The sequence below is a fragment of the Chelonia mydas genome, chromosome 1 (assembly GCF_015237465.2).
Source record: "Chelonia mydas isolate rCheMyd1 chromosome 1, rCheMyd1.pri.v2, whole genome shotgun sequence".
Taxonomy (NCBI): Eukaryota; Metazoa; Chordata; order Testudines; family Cheloniidae; genus Chelonia; species Chelonia mydas.
The window spans coordinates 35,626,933-35,646,902 of record NC_057849.1 but is presented as its reverse complement, the minus strand read 5'-3'; the positions used below and the strand labels follow the sequence as shown (position 1 = coordinate 35,646,902).

Here is a 19,970-nt window from a genome sequence, read left to right as displayed (position 1 = left end):
GTAGCAAGTGCCTAGAGCGGAGTTTCTTGGTACTCCATCTGGGGCGCTGGGGCTGCCGGCCCTCTGCTTGAGCGGGCTGGAGGGGCGCACCCCTACCCGCCCTTCAAGTTCGGGGGCGGCGCGGGCCTCGCGCCGCCCGCTTGCTCTGCGCTCCGGGCCGCAGGGAAGGAGCCGCGCGCCGCTGGCCCGTCCACCCGCCCCGTGCAGAGGCGGGAAAGGGGGGGGGGGGCACGCGCCGCTGACCCGCCCCCCCGAGGGCGCCCCTGGGCGCGTCGCCCGCCAGGGGCGAGGAGATTCCGGCGGGGGGGAAGGGGACCGGGGGCGGGGCCTTGGGCGGGGGCCAGCCTCCCCCAGCGGGCGGTTCACCCGCCGCCGCGGGTTCTCCAATGGGAGACGGGGGGCTGTTAAAGGGCCAGTGAGCCGACCGAAGGGGAGTGCTGGGCGCCGGTGAGTAGTTCGCGCTGCTCCCTGGGGACTCCAGGGTCGGGCTGGGGCGGCGGGCGGCTCCCCTCACTGACGCGGCGCGGGACCCGAGGCCCCCCCGCAGGTTCCGCTGCCCGGGGGCCGCGGGGGCCTTAACAGGCTTTGCCTCTTTGTAGCGCACTCACCCCCGGCCAGGTCCCGCGTGGAGGTGAGAGGGGTCCAGCCCCCACCCCCGGGAACCCCAGCGCCCCTGGTGGGGCTGCGGGGTCCATTCGCGTCTGCTCCCCCCGTTAACTCAGCCCCACTTGCGCGGGGGGACACAGCCCCCTACAGAGCTCAGGGCCCGGGGGCTCCTCTCTGGAGGTACCCCCGCCCCCACCGCTTGGCTCACTTAACACAGGACTGGGCTGGAGCCGGCCGGGGTCTCCTTTCCCATCTGTGCGCCATAATCCGGCCTGCCCCACGCAGCCTCGCTCTGCTGGCAGGAGAAACTCTCTCCTTCCCCTTCCGGCTGCGGAGCAGTCCTAGTCCCTTCCTCGTACAGCACTGGCTGCAGCCCCGCGCGGGGCGGATTCTGGCCGGCGAATCCGTCTCGTGGGAACTAGGCTGGCTGGCCATGTCCTCAGCTCTGCTCCTGCTGCTTTGCTCGTTCTTCACTAGCTTGTTCTTCCTGCCAGATTGCGATTGTTCTCTCCATTACTTGTCTCATGCCAAAATTAAACTCCGTGGAGCAGGGATTGCCTTTCCTTTACATAGGTCCACAATGAGCGTTTCAGCCTGACCGTGATCCTCCCTGAGCAGGGCCTCTAGCTGTTACTATAAAACAAACAATAATTTGTTCCAAAGGCAGTGTTGCGGTCTCTCACGATTTTATCATGAGGCTTAGGATATTTGATTTTTTTCCTTAAAATCCTAACTTCATGATATTACTCCAAAATCTCAACTTTTATTTAAAAAAAAAAATAAGTTTCTACTCTTTGTGGTTGTAGAGATTGAAAATCATGAACCCTAAAATTTCAAAAGCCAGAAGGCAAATAGATAGAACTCCAAATGCATTATTTTTTAAATCTCTTTTAAGCCAATTCATGATTTGGGGGGGCCTAACCCATGATTTTTGAATGCTTGGGATTGGGAATGCTGGATAAGAGTGAGAGTTGGAGCCCCTATAGGCACTTATAATATGGTGCTAGGCACCACATAAGCACATGGACACAAAATACAGATCTTTCTCCTGTGAAATGCTTTGAATGTCTTTTCTTTTCATGCACTCTTGTGTCATATCATTCTGTCATATTTGTCTACTTCAGCCATCACAAATCCTTTATCATTTCTCTAATCTGCCCCAGCAGCTTTCTTTTGAATGAGCTTCCCTTCTTCCCAACTTGGTGCATTCAGCAAGTGTCATTGCCTTACTTTAGAGTCCTCCTTCAAAACCACTGATGACCTCTGAGGTGTTGAACTCATGATTGGAAGTAACTGTAAATATGCACATCCTGCCACAGCCAACCCACTTTTTCCATGAAAGCAAAATTCTTACACGTACTATACCAGTCAGCAGCTTTTGTAAAATACGTTTTGAAATATGGTGGTTATGTTTTCTCTACATCTAGCTAGACTATGGACATTTTCTGGTGTACCACCATTTTTGTCTCTTAAATACTTTATGCAGATAGTTTTGTGTGCTCAATAAAGTGCTTTTCTGTAGGGCAACAACCGTCACAACACACCAGAACTTTGAGAACACCATTATAGTTTCAAGCACTATGATTAGTGTATGAAATCCAGAGTGATGTTATATGACAGTGGAATTAATGAAAGTTAGATCAGTCAAATCCTTCAGATACACACTGTAAATTAACAAGATTAGGACAAGTTATTAATAAAGAAAATAGTTCTTGTGAAAATATACCATCTCCTCAGCAATATGAAATGCAAAACTAGGGGAAAATACTTACTTACCAGTTAGAAGAGAGGGAGATGCAACCAGCAGCTGCTAATTTTTAAATGTCTTTAGGCTTGCAGCTGTTTGGCTCTGCCAAATATAAAGGGCTAACCCCAGAAAGGCATGCTGGGGAAAAAGTCTGTATAAAAAGGAAAACCCTGTCCAGGAAAGGAATAGCTGGAATTGGGAAGTTAGTAAGGAAACTGTCTAGCTGCATCTTTACGTACCATCTATCTTTGATCCAGCAAAGCACTTAACTACATGGTTAACTTCAGACACAGTAGTTTTTTGACTTCAGCAAGACTACTCATGTGCTTAATTGCTTTGCTAGATCAGGGACAGAGGACTCAGCAGTTTGCAGGATCTAGCCCTTAATAAATTGTAAGTCTGGAATACCATAATTGTTATTCTTATATGGTTTATAGTGTGGTCTGTTCAGGGGGCTTTGTGCTGAGCCTAGTGGTCTGATAGGCAAGGTGGAGAGCTTCCTAATGAGACTCTAGCCTGCCATTCTTTCTTTCCTAATCCCAATAGGTAAGGCTGCATGTCTGTCACAGAGGTCACGGAAGTCACGGATACCGTAACCTCTGTAACTTCTGCAGTGGGTGGTTCGGCTGGCTCCGCTCCGGCCACTGCTGGGGCAGTCTTTGGCCACCTTCCCCTCACCCCCAGCAGCATCAGTAGTAGTTTGGTTGTGGGAGGGGGCTCAGGGCTGGGGCATGGGTTTGGTGTGTGTGGTGGTGCTTACCTCGAGGGCGGCTCCCCGGAAGCGGCTGGCATGTCTTTGCAGCCCCTAGGTTGGAGGGGCCATGGGGCTCTGCACGCTGCCCCTGCTTGCAGGCACTGCCCCCGCAGCTCCCACTGGCTGCAATTCCCAGCCAATGGGAGCTGCGGAGCCAGCGCTTGTGGTGGGGGAGCACCCAGCGCCCCCCTGGCCTTCCCTTTCCCTAGGATCTGCAGAGACATGCCGGCCGCTTCTGGGGAACTGCGCAGAGCTGGGTAGGGAGCCTGCCAGCCCTGCCAACCCTCCCCCCCAGCACCAGCAGGGGACCTGGGCCACGTGCTGCCGCCCACCCCTCCACCCCCCAGCACCTGCAGCGCCCCCCTGGACTGCCCTGCCTGAGCACCCCTGGCCCGCCTTCCCAGAGCATCCCCCTGCCCAAGTTTTAGTTAGGGGTATATAGTACAAGACATGGACAGGTCATGGGCCATGAACTTTTGTTTACTGCCCGTGACCTGTCCATGATTTGTACTAAAATACCCGTGACTAAAATGTAGCCTTTCCTATAGGATCCCTTGACAAGGGGGCAGGGTTAACTAGGGAGAACTGGGGTTTAAAAGTCCAGCTCCTAAGTAAGCAGAGGAGCTAGGAAATGGAGTTTTGTGAGGAAATTTAGAGAAGGAACATGAGAGCGAGATACAACTAACAAATATTATCTAAACTTAGGCCAATAAGGCCCCGAAAGAACAAACAAACAAACCCTCTGCAAGAATAAAAATAAAGGCAGAAATCCAGCAGGAGAGTGGGGGCTATCCAGTTTATTGCACTGAATGCATCTTGTATGATTACCTGCCTTGTGGGCAGGTGGCGTGTGTGCATTCAGTGCAATCAACTCGTGGCCCTCAGGGACTGAGTATGAGTTCTTGAGACCAGAGTGGCTGAACTGGAGGAGCTAAGGGAGACAGAGAAATACATAGAGGAGACTTACCAGGACACAGCAGAGTGGTCCCAACACAAGTCTGACAGCCTTTGTGCTGTTGAGGAGGATGAGAGCCTCCGGGAAGGAGAACATCAAACTGAAGCAGAGAAAAACAATCCTATAGTTAGGACCCTCCTTCCAGATGATGTCCTGGTATCATCAGTGCAGATACCCCTCTGGGGAATGGGAACCCTGTTATTAGGAGGAGAGGTAATAATAATGGGGGATTCCATTATTAGAAATATTGATAGTTGGATTTGATTACCAGGAGAACCACATGGTGAATTGTCTGACATGGTATACCTCTCAAGACGTCTAGATAGACTTACGTGCAGTGCTGGGGAGGAGCAGGTGGTTGTGGTACATGTAGGTACCAATGACACAGGGAAAAGTCAGAGAGCGCTCTCAAAGGCCATATTTAGGGTGGTAGGTAAGAGATTAAAGCCCAGGACCTTCATAATAGCATTTTCCAAAGTATTTCCAGTTATTTTGATTTAGTTGGGGATTGGTCCTGCTTTGAGCAGGGGGTTGGACTAGATGACCTCCTGAGGTCCCTTCTAACCCTGATATTCTATGATTCACATGCAGGGCCAGTTAGACAAGCCTAAACTGCAGTCTCAATGTGTGGATGAGACGATGGTTTTCAGAAGGGGATTTAGGTTTATTGGGAACTAGGGAACCTTTGGGAGAAGGAGGAGCCCAAACAGGAAGGATGGGCTCCACCTAAACCAAAACGGAACCAGACTGCTGGCATGTAAAATTTAAAATGTCATAGAGGAGTGTTTAAACTAAGGGCCAGGGAAAAGCTGACAGGTGCAGTGGAGTACATGGTTCAGACAGCAACATCCTTTAGGGGAGGATTTATAAAAGGGGATGCTCTATATCCTAGTAAAAAGGAGAGGATATACGTTTATGGAGTACAGATAGGAACTTCAGAGAAACTGTCAAACAAAAAAGAGTCCCACTTAATTACATCACATGAAGGCAGACAACTAAATATTAACAAATTTTATAAGTGCTTGTATACAAGTGCTAGAAGTCTAAATACTAGGATGGGTGGACTTGAGTGCCTGGAATTACATGATGCTATTGATATAATGGGCATCACAGAAATTTGGTGTAACAATGATAATGGGGCACAGTAATTCCAGGGTACAAAATATTTAGGGAATGACAGAGTAGGTTGTGCTAGTAGGGGAGTGGCACTATAGTGTGAAAGGAAAGCATATAGTCAAATATAGTAAATGAATCAAACTGTACCATAGAATCTCTATGGATATAAATTCCATGCTTGAATGATAAGTGTGTAGCAGTAGGAATAATACTACCAATCACCATGATGGTGATGGAACTGTGAAATGCTCAAGGAGATTAGACAGGCTACAAAAAAGAAAACCTAATAATATGGGGGATTAAACTATCCCCATATTGGACTAGGTACGTACCTCAGGTTGGGATGCAGAGAGAAAATTTCTAGACATCATTAATGATTGCTTCTTGCAGCAGTTAGTCCTCGAACCCACAAGTGGGAGAGGCAATTCTTAATTTAGTCTTAAGTAGTGCACAGGATCTGGTTTCAAAAGGTGAATTTAGCTGAACTGTTCAGTGATAATAACCATAATATAATTAAATTTAAAATCCTTGTAGGAGAGAAAATGCCAAGAAACCCACTACAGTAGCATTTAAATTCAAAAAGGAGAACTAAACAAAAATGAGACAGCTAGTTAAATGGAAATTAAAAGGAATAGTCACAAGAGTGAAATGCCTGCAAGCGGCATGGAAAACTTTTTAAAAACACCATAATAGCATCTCAAACTAAATGTATATCACAAATAACACCCTCCCCCTCCACCAACAAAACAGTAAGAGGACCAAAAAATGCCACCAAGGCTAAATAATAGAGTAAAAGGTGGTTAGAGACAAAAATACATCATTTTAATATTGGAAGTCCATTGGAAGGCCTTTCCTACTAAGGAAACAGAAAGAGCATAAACTTTGGCAAGTCAAATATAAAATTGTAATTAGGCAGGCCAAAAAGGAATTTGAAGAGCAACTAGCACAAGAACTAACAGCAATATTTTTGTAAGTGCATCAGAAGCAGGAAGCCTGCCAAACAGTGACTGTGGCCACTGTGTGACTGAGGTACTAAAGGAGTACCCAAGGAAGACAAGACCATTTCAGGGAAGCTAAATGAATTCTTTGCATTGGTCTTCACTGCAAAGGATGTGAGGGAGATTCCCACACCTGAGCCATTCTTTTTAGATGACAAATTTGAGAAACTGTACCATACTGAGGTGTCAATAGAAGAGGTTTGGAACAAATTGATAAATTAAACAGTAATAAGTCACCAGAATCAGATGGTATTCACCCAAAAGTTCTGAAGGAACTCAAATATGAAATTGCAGAACTACGAACTGTACAGAACTATCATCTCTACCAGGTGACTGGAGGATAGCTAGTGTAACACCAATTTTTTTAAAAAGGCTCCAGAGGCGATCCTGGCAATTTCAGGTAAGTAAGCCTAAATTCAGTACCAGCAAACTGGTGGAAACTATAATAAAGAACAGAATCATCGGACACGTGATGAACATGCTATGTTGGGGAAGAGTCAACGTGGCTTTTGTAAAGGGAAATCGTGCCTTACCAATCTCTTAGAATTCTTAGAGGGGGTCAGCAAACATGGACAAGGGTGATCCAGTGGATATAGTGTACTTGAACTTTCAGAAACTTTGACAAAGTCCCTCACCAAAGGCTCTTAAGAACAGTAGGTAGTCATTGGATAAGAGTGAAGGTCCTATAATGGATCAGTAACTGGTTAAAAGATAGGAAACAAAGGGTAGGAATATATGGTCAGTTTTCACGGTGGAGAGAGCTAAGTAGTGTGATCCCACAAGGATCTGTACTGGGACCACTGCTGTTCAACATATTTATAAATGATCTGGAAAAAGGAGCAAACAGTGAGGTGGCAAAGTCTGCAGATGATGCAAATTACTTAGGATATTTAAGTCCAAAACTAACTGTAAAGAGTTACAAAGGGATCTCATAAAACTGGATGATGGGGCAACAAAATGGCAAATGAAATTCAATGTTGAGAATTGCAAAGTAGTGCCCATTGGAAAACGTAGTCCCAAATATGTATACAAAATGATGGAGTCTAAATTAACTGTTACCACTCAAGAAAGATAGCTTGGAGTCATCTAGAATAGTTCTCTGAAAACATCTGCTCAATGTGTGGAGCCTTGCGTGGATACAAATTTATATCTGCTGGTGCAGATATCCGCGGATATAAATCGGTATCCGTGGAACCACAGGGCTCTCCCGGGAACTGTACCAGCAGAGCAGAACATGAGGCCGCCGCTCCCAGGGGCCAGCGCCCCACTGTACTGCCTCTAACCCCACCCAGTGGGGTGGGCACCAGGCTCACTGGCAGCTGTCCCTGGTCACATTAGTGTGTGCAAATGGCATGCATGCTTCCAGACAGGAGACACAGACAGCTGCATTGAAGGGATGGGGACAGGGCTGGGGGCAGTACTGCCATGCTGGAGAAGCTGCTGGTGCGGGACACTGGCCCTTGGGAGCAGCGGCCCCATATTCTGCTCCTTTTGCCACTGCAGTTCCCGGGAGAGCCCTGCCCTTCTGCAGATACCGATTTATATCTGCGGATATCCACAACCGCGGATATAAATTTGTATTCGCACAGGACTCTATCAATGTGCAGCAGCAATCGAAAAAGCTAACTGAATGTTAGGAACCATTAGGAAAGGGATAGAAAATAAGACAGTAAATATCATAATTAAGACTATGATTTAGTCATGGAGGTCACGGAATCCGTGACTTCCAGTGACCTCTGTGACTTCAGCCTGCAGTGGTTGGGCGCTCCGCCAGTGGGGGCAGGGAGCTACCGGGTGCCCCCGGCGCCCCTGACGGACCCTGGAGCTCCAAGCCGCTGCAGGGGCACGGTATCCCGCAGCTCCCGGCCGCTGCGGGCAACAGGGGAACCCCCAAGGTCCCGCCGGCATAGCGCCCCTGGCCACCAGCGGAGGAATCCTCAAGTCCCCAGCTGCAGGCAGTGGCAGGGGAACCCCCGGAGCAACTGCCATCAGTGAGAGAATCCCTGGGCTGGGGACTCCCCAAGCCCCAGCAGCAGCAGAGGAATCCCTGAGCCCCCGGCTTCCACAGGTGGTGGGGGAATCCCGGAGCTCCTGCTGGCAGAGGACCCCTGGGCCACAGAACCCCTGAGGCCCTGGCCGCTGGCGGCAGCAGGGGAAGCCCCGGCCTCCACGGGCAGGAGAGCCACGGAATTCCAATGGCCCCTGCCGGCGGTGGCAGGGGAATCCTGGAGCCCCTGGCTGTGGCAGGCCGAATCCCTGAGCCCCCAGCTGCCATGGAAGACAAGGATCCCTGCATCTCCCAGCCACCAGTGATGGGGGTACATGGGAGGCAGGGGCACTCCACAGCTTCTAGCAGCGGGTGACCCCTGGAGCTGCAGGTGGCAGGGGTATCTCTTAGCCCCCAGCAGCTGCAGACAGTTCCTAGCCTTTGCGCAGCTGCCCCACTTCAGGTGGTGTGGGGAATCTGTAGATCCCCATTTTGTCAGGTATATTTTTAGTAAAAGTCAGGGACAGGTCATGGCTTCCTGTGAATTTTTCTTTTTTTGCTTGTGACTTTTACTAAAAATATCCATGACAAAATCTTAGTCTTAATCAGAATGCCACTATATAAATCCATAATAAGCCCATATCTTGAATACCATATGCAGATCTGGTCACCCCATCTCAAAAAGGCTATATTAGAATTGAGAAAGTAGTACAGAGAAGGGCAACTAAAATGATTAGGGGTATGGAACAGCTTCCATATGAGGAGAGATTAAAAAGAGTGGTTTGTTCATCTTACAAAAGAGACAACTAAGGGAGGATATGATAGACGTATATAAAATCTTGAATGGTGTGGAGAAAGTGAATAAGGAATTGTATTTTACCACTTCGCATAACACAAGAACCAGGCATCACCCAATGAAATTAACAGACAGCAGGTTTAAAAAAAACATAAGGAAGTACTTCTTCACGCAATGCACAGCCAGCCTTTGTAACTCGTTGCCAGCGATTGGGGTTCAAAAACAAATTAGATAAATTCATGGAGGATAGGTTCACCAGTGGCTCTTAGCCAAGATGGTCAGAGATGCAACCCTTGCTCTGGGTATCCCTAAGCCTCTGACTGCCAGGTGCTGGAACTGGATGACAGGGTCACTCAATAAATTGCCCTGTTTTGTTCATTCCCTCATGAAAGCTTATGCTCAAATAAATTTGTTAGTCTCTAAGGTGCCACAAGTACTCCTTTTCTTTTTGCGGATACAGACTAACACGGCTGCTACTCTGAAACCTGTCAGAAGACAGAATACTGGGCTAGATGAACCATTGGTCTGAGCCAGTATGGTCATACTTAGGTAAATCTTTTGAAATCTATGCTGTTTTCAAGAATTTCACATGAATAGGATTTGTTTTTTGCTAAAAGACCAAGTCAGGTTTGTTATCTCTAAATCACAAAAAACTAAAAGAATTTGTTCTCATAAGAAGAAACAAGTGTTTTCTTCAAATTTGAAGTTGGTGTTAAAGCCTGGATGTAACTGTATAAACTTAAAGTTCTTGTAATCATAAAGAAACCTGCCCACCAGAAACTATTGCCAATGCTTAGAGATACAAGGCCAGCATCAATCAAAATACATTTTTCCAATTCCAGTGATTTAAATGGAATTACGCCAGTATAATAGAGGAGTACTTGGCCCCAGGATTTCAGCTGAATCTAACATTTTTCAACAAGATGACAAATACAACTGAACGTCTAAAAGTTGACTGAACTGTTTAGTTCTAATCAGCAAATCAGTAACTTTTCTGGATAATTAAGTTGCTCAATGATTTTTTTTAAAAAATTACAAAACTTTCACAGGCTAAACATAGTGTTCGATGAATAGGTCATGAAAATCAATTGCTGGAAGCCAAAAGGAGAGGTGATTACACTGTAATTTGGATTGGAGAAGGAACAGCAGGTACTAAATACATTGATTTACTGCCAGTTAGAACCAAATATAGTGCTTCCCTCTAGCACTAGTATCTATTCATGGTAGGCTCATGAGATGAAATACTAAAGGTTAGGAAAAAACCTTAAAGATAAGATAAAATGTTCCAGTATAATTTTATTTCACTCTGCATCTACAGTAATAACACGGTGTTGCTGCCTGTCATTGGGCGGTTTGTTCACGGCTGGTCGTGCCCCCTTCAGGCACTTTTAGGGATTTGCTCTGCCCAGTTCAGTGCCCCCTTCCTTCTCTTCCAGCATCTGCAGCTCACCTCTTGTTCACAGAGTTGTGGCACAGCTGCTTTGTGACTCAGCCCTCCAACCCAGTCACTTTGTGATTCCCCTTTCAAAGTCTTTCTGTTCAAGCAGCATCAGGCAGTCCTCATGTCTGCTGCCCTGACCCTGTCACTCCTGCAGTGACCCAGGTGGTCTTCTAGCTCACTGCCCCAAGCAGTGGTTGGTAGGGGGACCCAGGCCCACCCTCTACTCAGGGTTCCAATCCAGGACCCTGTAGCAAAAGATTAAGATCTGTGACTGCACCCATTTTCCTGCTCTAGCCCCTGGACTATTTCCTACTGTTTTTCTCCAGTCCTCCTAGTCAGAAGACCCTTCTCTCTCTCAGGCCTACAAGGTCTCAGGGATTCCTATCCCTCCCCTCTCTCTGGAAAGAGAGACTACAGGCTTCCTGCCTGCTGCACCCCTACTCTATTGCCAGCCTCCTGGTTTTATAGAAGTCCCCACCTGTTCCCTCACAGGTGAGCTTCTTTCTAATCAAGGCTCTTCACACAGCCTAAATCTCTCTCGTTTGACACTAATTTGGCTGATTGAGCCTGATGGGCCTAATACAGCTCTCTCAGGTCTGGTGTGGGAGTACACCCCATCATACATCCTCACCCTCAAGACTGCAACCCACATTACCATTATACAGTTGTCCATTCTGATGTATCTTTATTCTCTGTGAAATTGTTTTCCATTTCCTAATTCCTATGCAAATACATTCTCCTATATAAGACAAAGACAGTGTATTTGCATATATGTAAATATAGACACACACATACATATATATGATACGCTCTGGTAGCTCTAATGTATCAACATCTATCAGCTGGATTCAAATGACCCGAATTAGTTAATGTTAATTTTACCATTAAAATCCATATTCCACTTACAGCTTTGTACAGCTTTGAAACACTTCTTACCTTCTTTTCCTTGCACAGTATCATTTTCTGTCTTTTTTCTTAGTTATCTATCATGAATTACACTTATATTTGAAAAAAATATTTGTTTCATCTTTATCTGTTCCTGCTTTTCATTCCTAACCAGAAGTCATCTTTTATTCACGGCCATCATGATATTGCAAAGTATAATGACTTCTGGTGGAGAGAAAACACAAAGAATTAATCAGCTCTTAATGGGGGAAAATATATACGGTAATATGTTAATAAGAGAAAAGAATTACATATTTCTGTGAAAGAGAAATAGAATTATTTCTAAATACAAAGTTTTTCAAAGTAGTCAGTGAGGTATCAGCATCTTTAAATGCCAGGACTGAAAGATGTTGTTTGACGTGCAAATGTTTGTGAGTGAACCAGTTACAATAAGTCATGTTCTAAAGCTGCGTCTACATAGCCCCATAGTTTGGACTATAATGGTGTAAATTGCAGCGCGAACTAGAATGTTGTGTTCTAACTCTCCGGAGTGGACATTGCAGGTGGGATCTACAAGTTATCTAGTTTGCATTAACATAGTTTTCTTTCTTTTGTCTTCTTTCTTATTACCAGAGAGTGTCAATAAGAGTGTCAGTTTTCTTTGAAAGTTCATCAATTCCTGTTACTTATTTCTCCTGTTATGATTCTTCTTCCAGAACCACAATTAGTGGCTGAGGAAATGTTTGTAAATGGGAATTCACAATAAGCATATGTATTTTTAAGAAGCAAAATCCTGTTATCATACAAGTAAAAAATAACTTATATAAGAAATACAGTTACCATAGTGTGACGATGTGACGCAGCCGGTGCGGGGGGGGGGGAGGGGGGGGAAGAGTGTTGACCTGGGAATGTGCCCTGGGGATGGGAGACCTGAGAGCCTGTCATCTGAGCCAGGAGGGGGGAGAGGGAGGTAACACCTCTGCCCAGGAATGTGAACACAGGCTGCAGAAGGGAGCCTGCTGGGGAGGTTTAGTTTCAGTTTGGTGCTGGGTGAAGGAACGCAGGGAACCCCAGGGCTGGGGTCTAAGCTCCCTGCTCCCCCAGAAGGACTTGACTGAGGGGTCTTGGTTGTACCCACAACCTCTGTTTTGGACTGTGTTCCTGTTGTCCAATAAACCTTCTGTTTTACTGGCTGGCTGAGTGTCTCAGTGAATCCCAGGAAGAGGGGAGCAGGCCCTGGACTCCCCCACACTCCGTGACACATAGTTATTTCTAAATTGAATGTTTGCCCTGGGGAAAATTGCTCTTGAGCCCATGCTTGCCTGAATTTCTGATTTGTTTTTAGTCTAACAATATTCTGACATGGGTTGTTGCTGGTAAGAGTGGCAGAGGCCCAGGGGAGGAAAGGTTGAAGGAAGGGGGTTGTACCTTTGAGTTTGTAGGGATTTCTTCCTATACGTATTTTCTGTATTAAGAAAATTTTAATTCAAGAAGATTTTTGAAATGGCAAATACTATTTTCGATGTGTCAATGGAACCATTCTAATTGTTCTATTGTTAATACAATGGCTCAGAAATAGTAAGTGCCTCCAAAACCTCAGCTTTTAAAATGAAACTGTTTTTTAGGTAGAAATAACTTTTTAAAGTCATCTGAGAAATGTCTCTCACTCAGATATTTTACATCTCTGAAGAAATGGCTTACCAATTTTAGCCACTTTAGACAACTCAAGATGAGACTTATATGTCAAGTTTCAGGTTGGAGCAAATTTAAAATGGCAAAATTGTAAAAGCCAAAGGAAAATAGCCACATTTTTATAATGGAAATATCAACTCAATCTGAACAGTGTTTAAGACAGATATAAATTGATGGATTTATAATTCATGTGAGATCAGAGAGGCTTATTTATAGCTACTCTATATTCCAAACATTTTTTAAAAATTGTTTTAATCTGTCAGATAGAAGAATGATCAGTTCAGCATATAGATTCTTTAGCAGTGTTGATTTAGGAGTCAGTTTCATTAAATGCAAATATCACTAAATATCTTTGAGATTTATATATTTGTTCTTTCCTCCTTAGGATCTTAACAAGCCTGGCAAATAGAAAGATGACCAAGTAATGAGAAAACTCACTACCTGAAGAACTGAGTGCCACTTTGTGATTGTTTTTTAAATCATATTTGCATAAATAAATAAACTGAATACTCTCATATTATCTCTTTAGTCAGCTGCAGTAACAATTATTAGATTTAAAGATGGAAAAAATGAAACAATTAAAAAGAAAAAGAAAAAGCAATTTTAGCGTTCAAGAAACTCAAACACTCCTTAAAGAAATTAGAAAAAGGAAAGAGGTACTTTTTTCCAAGCAGCTTAATACAACAATTAATGAGATGAAACGAAAGGCTTGGGAGGAAATAGCAGAGTGTGTGAATGCTGTAGGTGAAGGAGAGCAAAGAACAGGGACAGAAGTGAAAAGGCGATACCTTGATTGGAGAGCACTCATGAAGAGAAAGCGTCTGAATGCAAACATCAAACTGGTAGGCACTGGATTTCACCTTCCGTCATCCGATTTAGATGACTCTGTTAATGAAGATATGGATGAGAAAATGGGATTTACAAATGAAAACAGTTTTGAATGGCTAAATATCACAGACTTCAGAGAAGCCAGTGGATCTTTAACAGAAATCAAGGTGGAAGAGGAGGAGGAGGAGGATCCACAGAATTTTGAAGTAAGTAGTTAGTGTACTGTAGTTGTGTTCAATATGGCCATTTCTTTTCACTCCAGCTTGGGGACTTTCTCCACACTTGTGACTAGTACTCCTCTATATTATAATTTCCCAAGACAGTCTGATTGTGTGAATTAGAGAACCCCCTGTGACAAGCTCTGTTGTTATATGAATGATATTCAAAATCCAGCAACCTACACGTCTGCATACAGTCTTGGGGTTTTTTTTATTAAATATACATGTATTCATTAATCTTCTAAATATATTTATGCCTCTGTTTTCCCTTTTCCTTTCTCCCATGGACTTAATTTATTTCAAACAGATGCAGTATCCATGTGGACTGAAGGAGGAGTTAGCTTAGTATTTCTCCTATCCACACCCCTGCACATACACTAGAATAGGTGGAGGAGTAACCCATCTCTTTCACAATCCAACCACTTCCAACTGGAGACAAGGATGAGAAAGCAGTCCTGGTGTCACCTATGATAACACAATTCTGCTGGAGAGGAGAGATGAACTGGGAAAGGGAAATGGTTGGTTGATTTTACAACTGGTATCAAACTCCTAATAGGCAGCATCCCACCATTCAGCAATGAAATCTATAGAGCAGTAGCATGGGGAGAAGAGGAGGAGGGTGGGAGTGATCTTGCCAGTTCTGAGACTGTCAATCAGATGGAATTCCAATAATTGGTTTTATAGGGTCATGTTGAATACAGGTCCGGGGAGATACTGTTCCTTACGTTCCAAAACAAGGCAGATTTATTCTTTTTTTAACTTTAGGTGCCATGAGAAAAAATTTGATTTATGGGCAAATCCTGTACCCAATGCATGGCTTGAACAGTTAGGAAGGGTGCCAAGTAGAGGTGTGGGAGATATGCAGGATGGGAAAGAATTTTTCTCCTAAGCTAGGGTGACATTGGAACTGTTTTGTGACCACTGATGCAACAATAAGGCTGAATTACCCCCACAGTTTCTGAGTTCCTCCTGCACTAGAGGAATAGCCAGTAAATCCACATTTGTCCTGGATCCACTGGCCTTGGTGCTGCTCCTTCGCAGACTTGGTCCCCACCTGAACCCAAAGCCCCATGTTCACTGGGGCACAGTGACCACTTATGTAGCATGGTTCTGTAGCACACAGGTATATACCCCCTCCATGAACTTTTAGAGTCCCCCCAGGCCTGTGGAACCACGCCAGTATTGCTATACCCAAGGTCCCTCTGTACCCAGGGCTTCGGGCCAGAATGTGTAAAAGAGAGAATAAAAATAACTAAAGGATCAGTTAAACAAATCTTGTTCTTGTCCCCATTTAGCACAATTTGAAGTGCTGGGAACTGTCACGGGGTGCACGATCACTGCTTGTCTGGCACCTCCTCCTGGTCACTCTGGATTAGCTCTTAAGGGCTACGCCCCTTTCCGTCATCGCATGCCATAACACCGTCTCTCTCCCAGGTCTGCAGCACCTCTCTTTTCCCAGGAACCACAGCGTCCTCTTCATGACTCAGCCCTCCTGCTAAGTCACTCATTGTTTCCCCCCTTCTGGGGTACAGTCCTTCAATTCTCTGTCACTCCCACAGTGACCCAGGCAGTCTTCCCGTTCACTGCCCTGCCAGTCTATACAATGCCCTCAGTGGCTGGTAGGGGAACCCAGGCCTGCCCACTACTCTGGGTTTCAATCCAGCGACCATACACCCAGCAGTTCTGGGCTTTCCTCTCCCAGCCCTCACTGCTGCTTCTTGGACTGATTCCTACAACTCCTGGTTCCCCTCCTTACTCTGGGTGTACCAGTTCCAAAACCTCCTCCTTCTTTCAAGGGAGTGACTGCCCTTTCCCAGCAGCCCTTGTCTGCTGCCAGCTTCCTGGCTTTATAGGCCCTGCCTGTTCCTTCCCAACTGAGCCTGCTTGCAATCAATTCCTGCTCCCTGGCTTTTCCTCTTGGTGCAGCCTGTGGAGTTTATAGGCCTACCTGGCCACCTTAACCCCATCTATTCCTATGTGGGGTAGACACCCCATCACAGGAACATATGAGAAAAAAGGCCGCAGATCTCAAATAAAACACAACATCAAACTGTTTTTAGTGATGGAACCTTTACAGCATTAGTTAAAGCAATGTTATGTTACATAACTGAATAGCTTACAGTTCCAATTCATATGTTAAATAATTGGTCAAAAGAAATTCCTAGAATGTCCCAGGTGCCTGTCATGGAACCTGTATGAAAACTAAAAATAATGCCTGCTTATTAACCCTAGTTCTCTTGCAGTAAATATGAAAATTCTTTTAGATCATTTAAGTAAAAAATTTTTAAAAATCCACAACCTGTTTTTAAACAAAGCTTTGCAGAATAAACAGCCAATTTTTCTGCATCTTTACAGTAGGGGTGTACTGAAGAAATTGTCTTCTGTGTTTCATGACCACATGTGAGTTTGTTGCTGATCAAATAAGCTATGCCTTTGTAACAGCAGAAAACTCAGGGTTTGAGTTTAACACACAAATTGTCTAGGGAACAAGTGAAATGAATGTCTGGAATAACTTCTGAGATATCACTAGAAACAACAGAAGTGTGCTCTATTTTCAGTGAGGTTGCATGGGGGTAACTGGCTTAATATGGTATAAAGAGGTACATGAAATAATTATGTTTCTCATTCCTCCCAACAGTTTCCCATTGAGGAAGAGGAGGAAATTTTGTCATCAGTTTTGCCAGATTCCAAAAAGGAAAGTGACCTACCTGATTTCACCCACATTGAAGAGTTTGGAAATCTGAGCTCTGCTCAAGCCCGGCTAGCCTACGAGGACTCTCATTTGCTCATAAACCTGGAGAAACAAAAACTAGAGCTGGAGAAACAACGGCTGGATATTGAAGCTGAAAGACTACAAGTGGAGAAAGAGCGCCTGCAGATCGAAAAGGAGCGATTACGGCATGTAGGCCTGGAGCATGAGAGACTTCAACTGGAGAAGGAGCGGATCCAGATTGAGCGGGAGAAACTGAGGCTAGAGGCCCTGCGTGCTGAAAAACCTGCCCTGGAAAATGACATCACCCAGGTGGAAAAACCCATTTTACAGCCTCTGGATCTAGAAACTGAAAAATTAAAACTCGAAAAGGAACGTTTGCAATTAGAGAAAGAGAGGCTGCAGTTTTTAAAATATGAATCTGAGAAGCTGCAGATTGAGAAGGAACGTTTACAAGTGGAGAAAGAACGCCTTCGAATTCAGCGAGAGGGTCACTTGCAGTGAACTTCTTGGCTAAGGTTTCATTAATAGTGTTTTGATGTTCAAATATAAGTAGTTTTTTCTTAATACAGAAACTGTCCTAGAGGTTTAACTTTCTTCTGTCCAAAATTTAATGTTGATGTTAAACTAAAAAAATAAAAAATGAAAAGGTAAATCAGTATGCCTACATAAATGGAACTTATGTGTGAAACTGCTTTTTAATGTAGCAGAAGCAAGTGTTATGTTCTCTTGCATCCAGTATTGTATTGTATAGTTTGGTGTCCTGTTCATACAAGCACATTAAGGATCAAGACAGCTGTATCTTTCCACGGTTATAACAGTGTTACCTTAAAAGTATGGAAACTGTCAAATCTGCATATATTGTGAAGAAATGGTACTGAAGATAGCCCAAACATTAAATATTTATTTTTTTACACAAAGCAAACTACATGAGGTGATAATTACATTTAATTTCATTTTCTTTACTTTATAAACACTTTTTCAAAATGCAAAGAAGTTCTGAGAATTAATGAAGTGCAAGTTAATTTCAATACACGTGGGTTTATTGTCCTGCCCTCTAGTGGCCAGAAAGGCTAAAGAGAAGGTAGTATTCTACCTAGTTGGAGTCTGTGTATTAGACAGTCACATAGCAACTGTATCTAAATAAAAACTGGACTGATGGATGGGTCAATGAATTAGCAATGCTGTGCAGTTTTGTACATCCAGATTACCATTCTGAATCTAATGGAGACTCCTAGTGGCAGAAAGTAATTATCACGTGATTGCTCTGGGGTGACTCTGTGGAATAACTTAATAGATTTAGTCCATTTCTTAGCCCACAGTTATGCAGGTTGCAAAAGAACAAACCACAATTAGCTCACTTGCTGGTAGTCTCAGTTGGGCCAACAAATTTACCCAAATAGTGAGCTCAACTAAAAAGTATATAACAGTTCATAAGATGTTACAATAACCTATAATAACAAATGTTGATGGGAATAGGGTACAAAAGGGAGACAGAATTAGTCTAAACTAAAAGGCCACATTGATATGATTTAAAGAAATTGTTGAAATTATGCTTGTTAAAAACAGGAGATGTGGAGCCGGAAGTTAATGAGTCAAACTTGGTATATCAGATATTAGGTCTAATTGGTAGACAAAATAATGGAGGGATGGGCTATTCCGTCCATCACTTCCTTTTTGGGTCCTTAAAGAGATTTTTGAGGGAAAGTAAGGAAATAACAAAGAGAAGAACAGATGGAAAGAACAGACATCAGCTACGGGAGTGAGTTTCACAATCATGGCTGCCACCCCCACCATTTCCTGGAGTCCCAGCCTTCATCATCCTGATCTTGAGAGATGTTCTGGCCAGAACAGGCCAGGCAGACAGAAGGACCCAGATGATATCACTACCCCTAGTGGCTCTAGCTGAATGCTATATATGACCTGGGATGACAGTTATTGCCATCTAAGAGACTGTCAAACAAGGGGGCTTGTCCTTCTAAGGTTGGACTTTAACAACAACAAAAGCAAGGACATCTCCAGCCCATCTCAACTAACTTCTTCTCTTTTCCCCAAAAGGACTGTTATTACCTTCTTTGGTACCATCTACCAAACAGGGGGGTTTACCTTCTAAAAACTCTCTCCATCTAAAGGGAAAGGGAACAAGGAATGAAAGCTTTTAAAATGAAAACTGTATTGAATACTTTACATTTTAAATACTGTTTTTCCTTCTTTTCTGTATCTTTAATAAAAGGTTAAAAGGATATTTAATGGTGTGTTTTCCATGGTGCTAAGCAGGCTGAGGTCTCTGTATACCAAGCTCCAGACCTTGTTTAACATTGTCCAGCGTTGGACAATGACTGGGTTATGTTAACACCTTTAGCCCATATATTCCATTTAAATTAATACAACACTGCACATACATGAATATAAATCCTGCCTGGCCAAGACTGAGATACATTGGTAAAGTGGTGTGAAGAAACTTGCATTGCAGCTGCCTATGTGGTATATATTCTGTAAGCAAATAGAAAAATAATGTCTAAGGCTGTTAGTATTTTTTGTAAATAATACATTCATTTAAATTAAAAAAGAATATAGGAAATTTTAAATGAGAACATTCATACTTACCTGTTTATGTTCCAACTGAGCCAGACTTTAGATCTCTCATCCTTTACCTTTGCTGTCTCCTTTGGAAAACAAAAACAGTATCAGAGTGTTAAATTGGAATATATGTTGAACGATTTACATAGGTTATGTGTATGTAAATATATTTACCACTGTAGGATTACTTTTATTCTGCAAATAAAGTGTTATTTTTCTGTTATTGCTTCTACAGTGGAAATAAATTTGACGACAAGTCAAAATTGCTGTTGAGCAGGTGCTTCTTATTATAGAGATAAAGCTCCTAGTCGGTAGTATAAACTAGGTGGTGGTGAAAGCTATAAAGAGGCATCTAGATTTCTATCATAACGCTGGTGTGGATTGCAATGTTCCCAGATCTTATGATGTTATAGTTAGTAATGGGATTTGGGGCCCTGGTGGAGCCAGTCTTCTTTGACTGGAAAAGCTCCAGCCTTCACTTGATTTTTGGACTGCCCAGGGGAAAGCCCCCTCTGATTGATTGCCTTTCCCACTTCCCTGCCTTTTGGGTAGGAACAGCCAATGAGAGCTGCTATAGGGGGTAGGCATAGCTCTGTCCTCTCCCCTTGGGGACTAAGAGGAGTTTTTGGATAGGGGAAGGTATCCAAGGGAGAGGCT

At 44.1% G+C, this 19,970-nt stretch overlaps 1 protein-coding gene across 2 annotated transcripts; it reads left to right on the top strand.

Annotated features, from left to right (window-relative positions):
* The first annotated feature begins 258 nt into the window (after positions 1 to 258).
* Positions 259 to 18,440, top strand: MSANTD4 (Myb/SANT DNA binding domain containing 4 with coiled-coils). 2 transcript variants are annotated; one of them, XM_043529737.1, is made up of 4 exons: positions 343 to 447; positions 9,420 to 9,508; positions 13,363 to 14,011; positions 16,662 to 18,440. In XM_043529737.1, the coding sequence occupies exons 3-4, from the start codon at positions 13,538 to 13,540 to the stop codon at positions 17,235 to 17,237; spliced, it is 1,050 nt and encodes a 349-aa protein (XP_043385672.1). In that variant the 5' UTR covers positions 343 to 447; positions 9,420 to 9,508; positions 13,363 to 13,537; the 3' UTR covers positions 17,238 to 18,440. The 2 variants fall into 2 exon arrangements, with proteins under 2 accessions (XP_037745970.1, XP_043385672.1); XM_037890042.2 differs by lacking the exon at positions 9,420 to 9,508 and having other exon boundaries at positions 259 to 447.
* Positions 18,441 to 19,970: the final 1,530 nt, after the last annotated feature.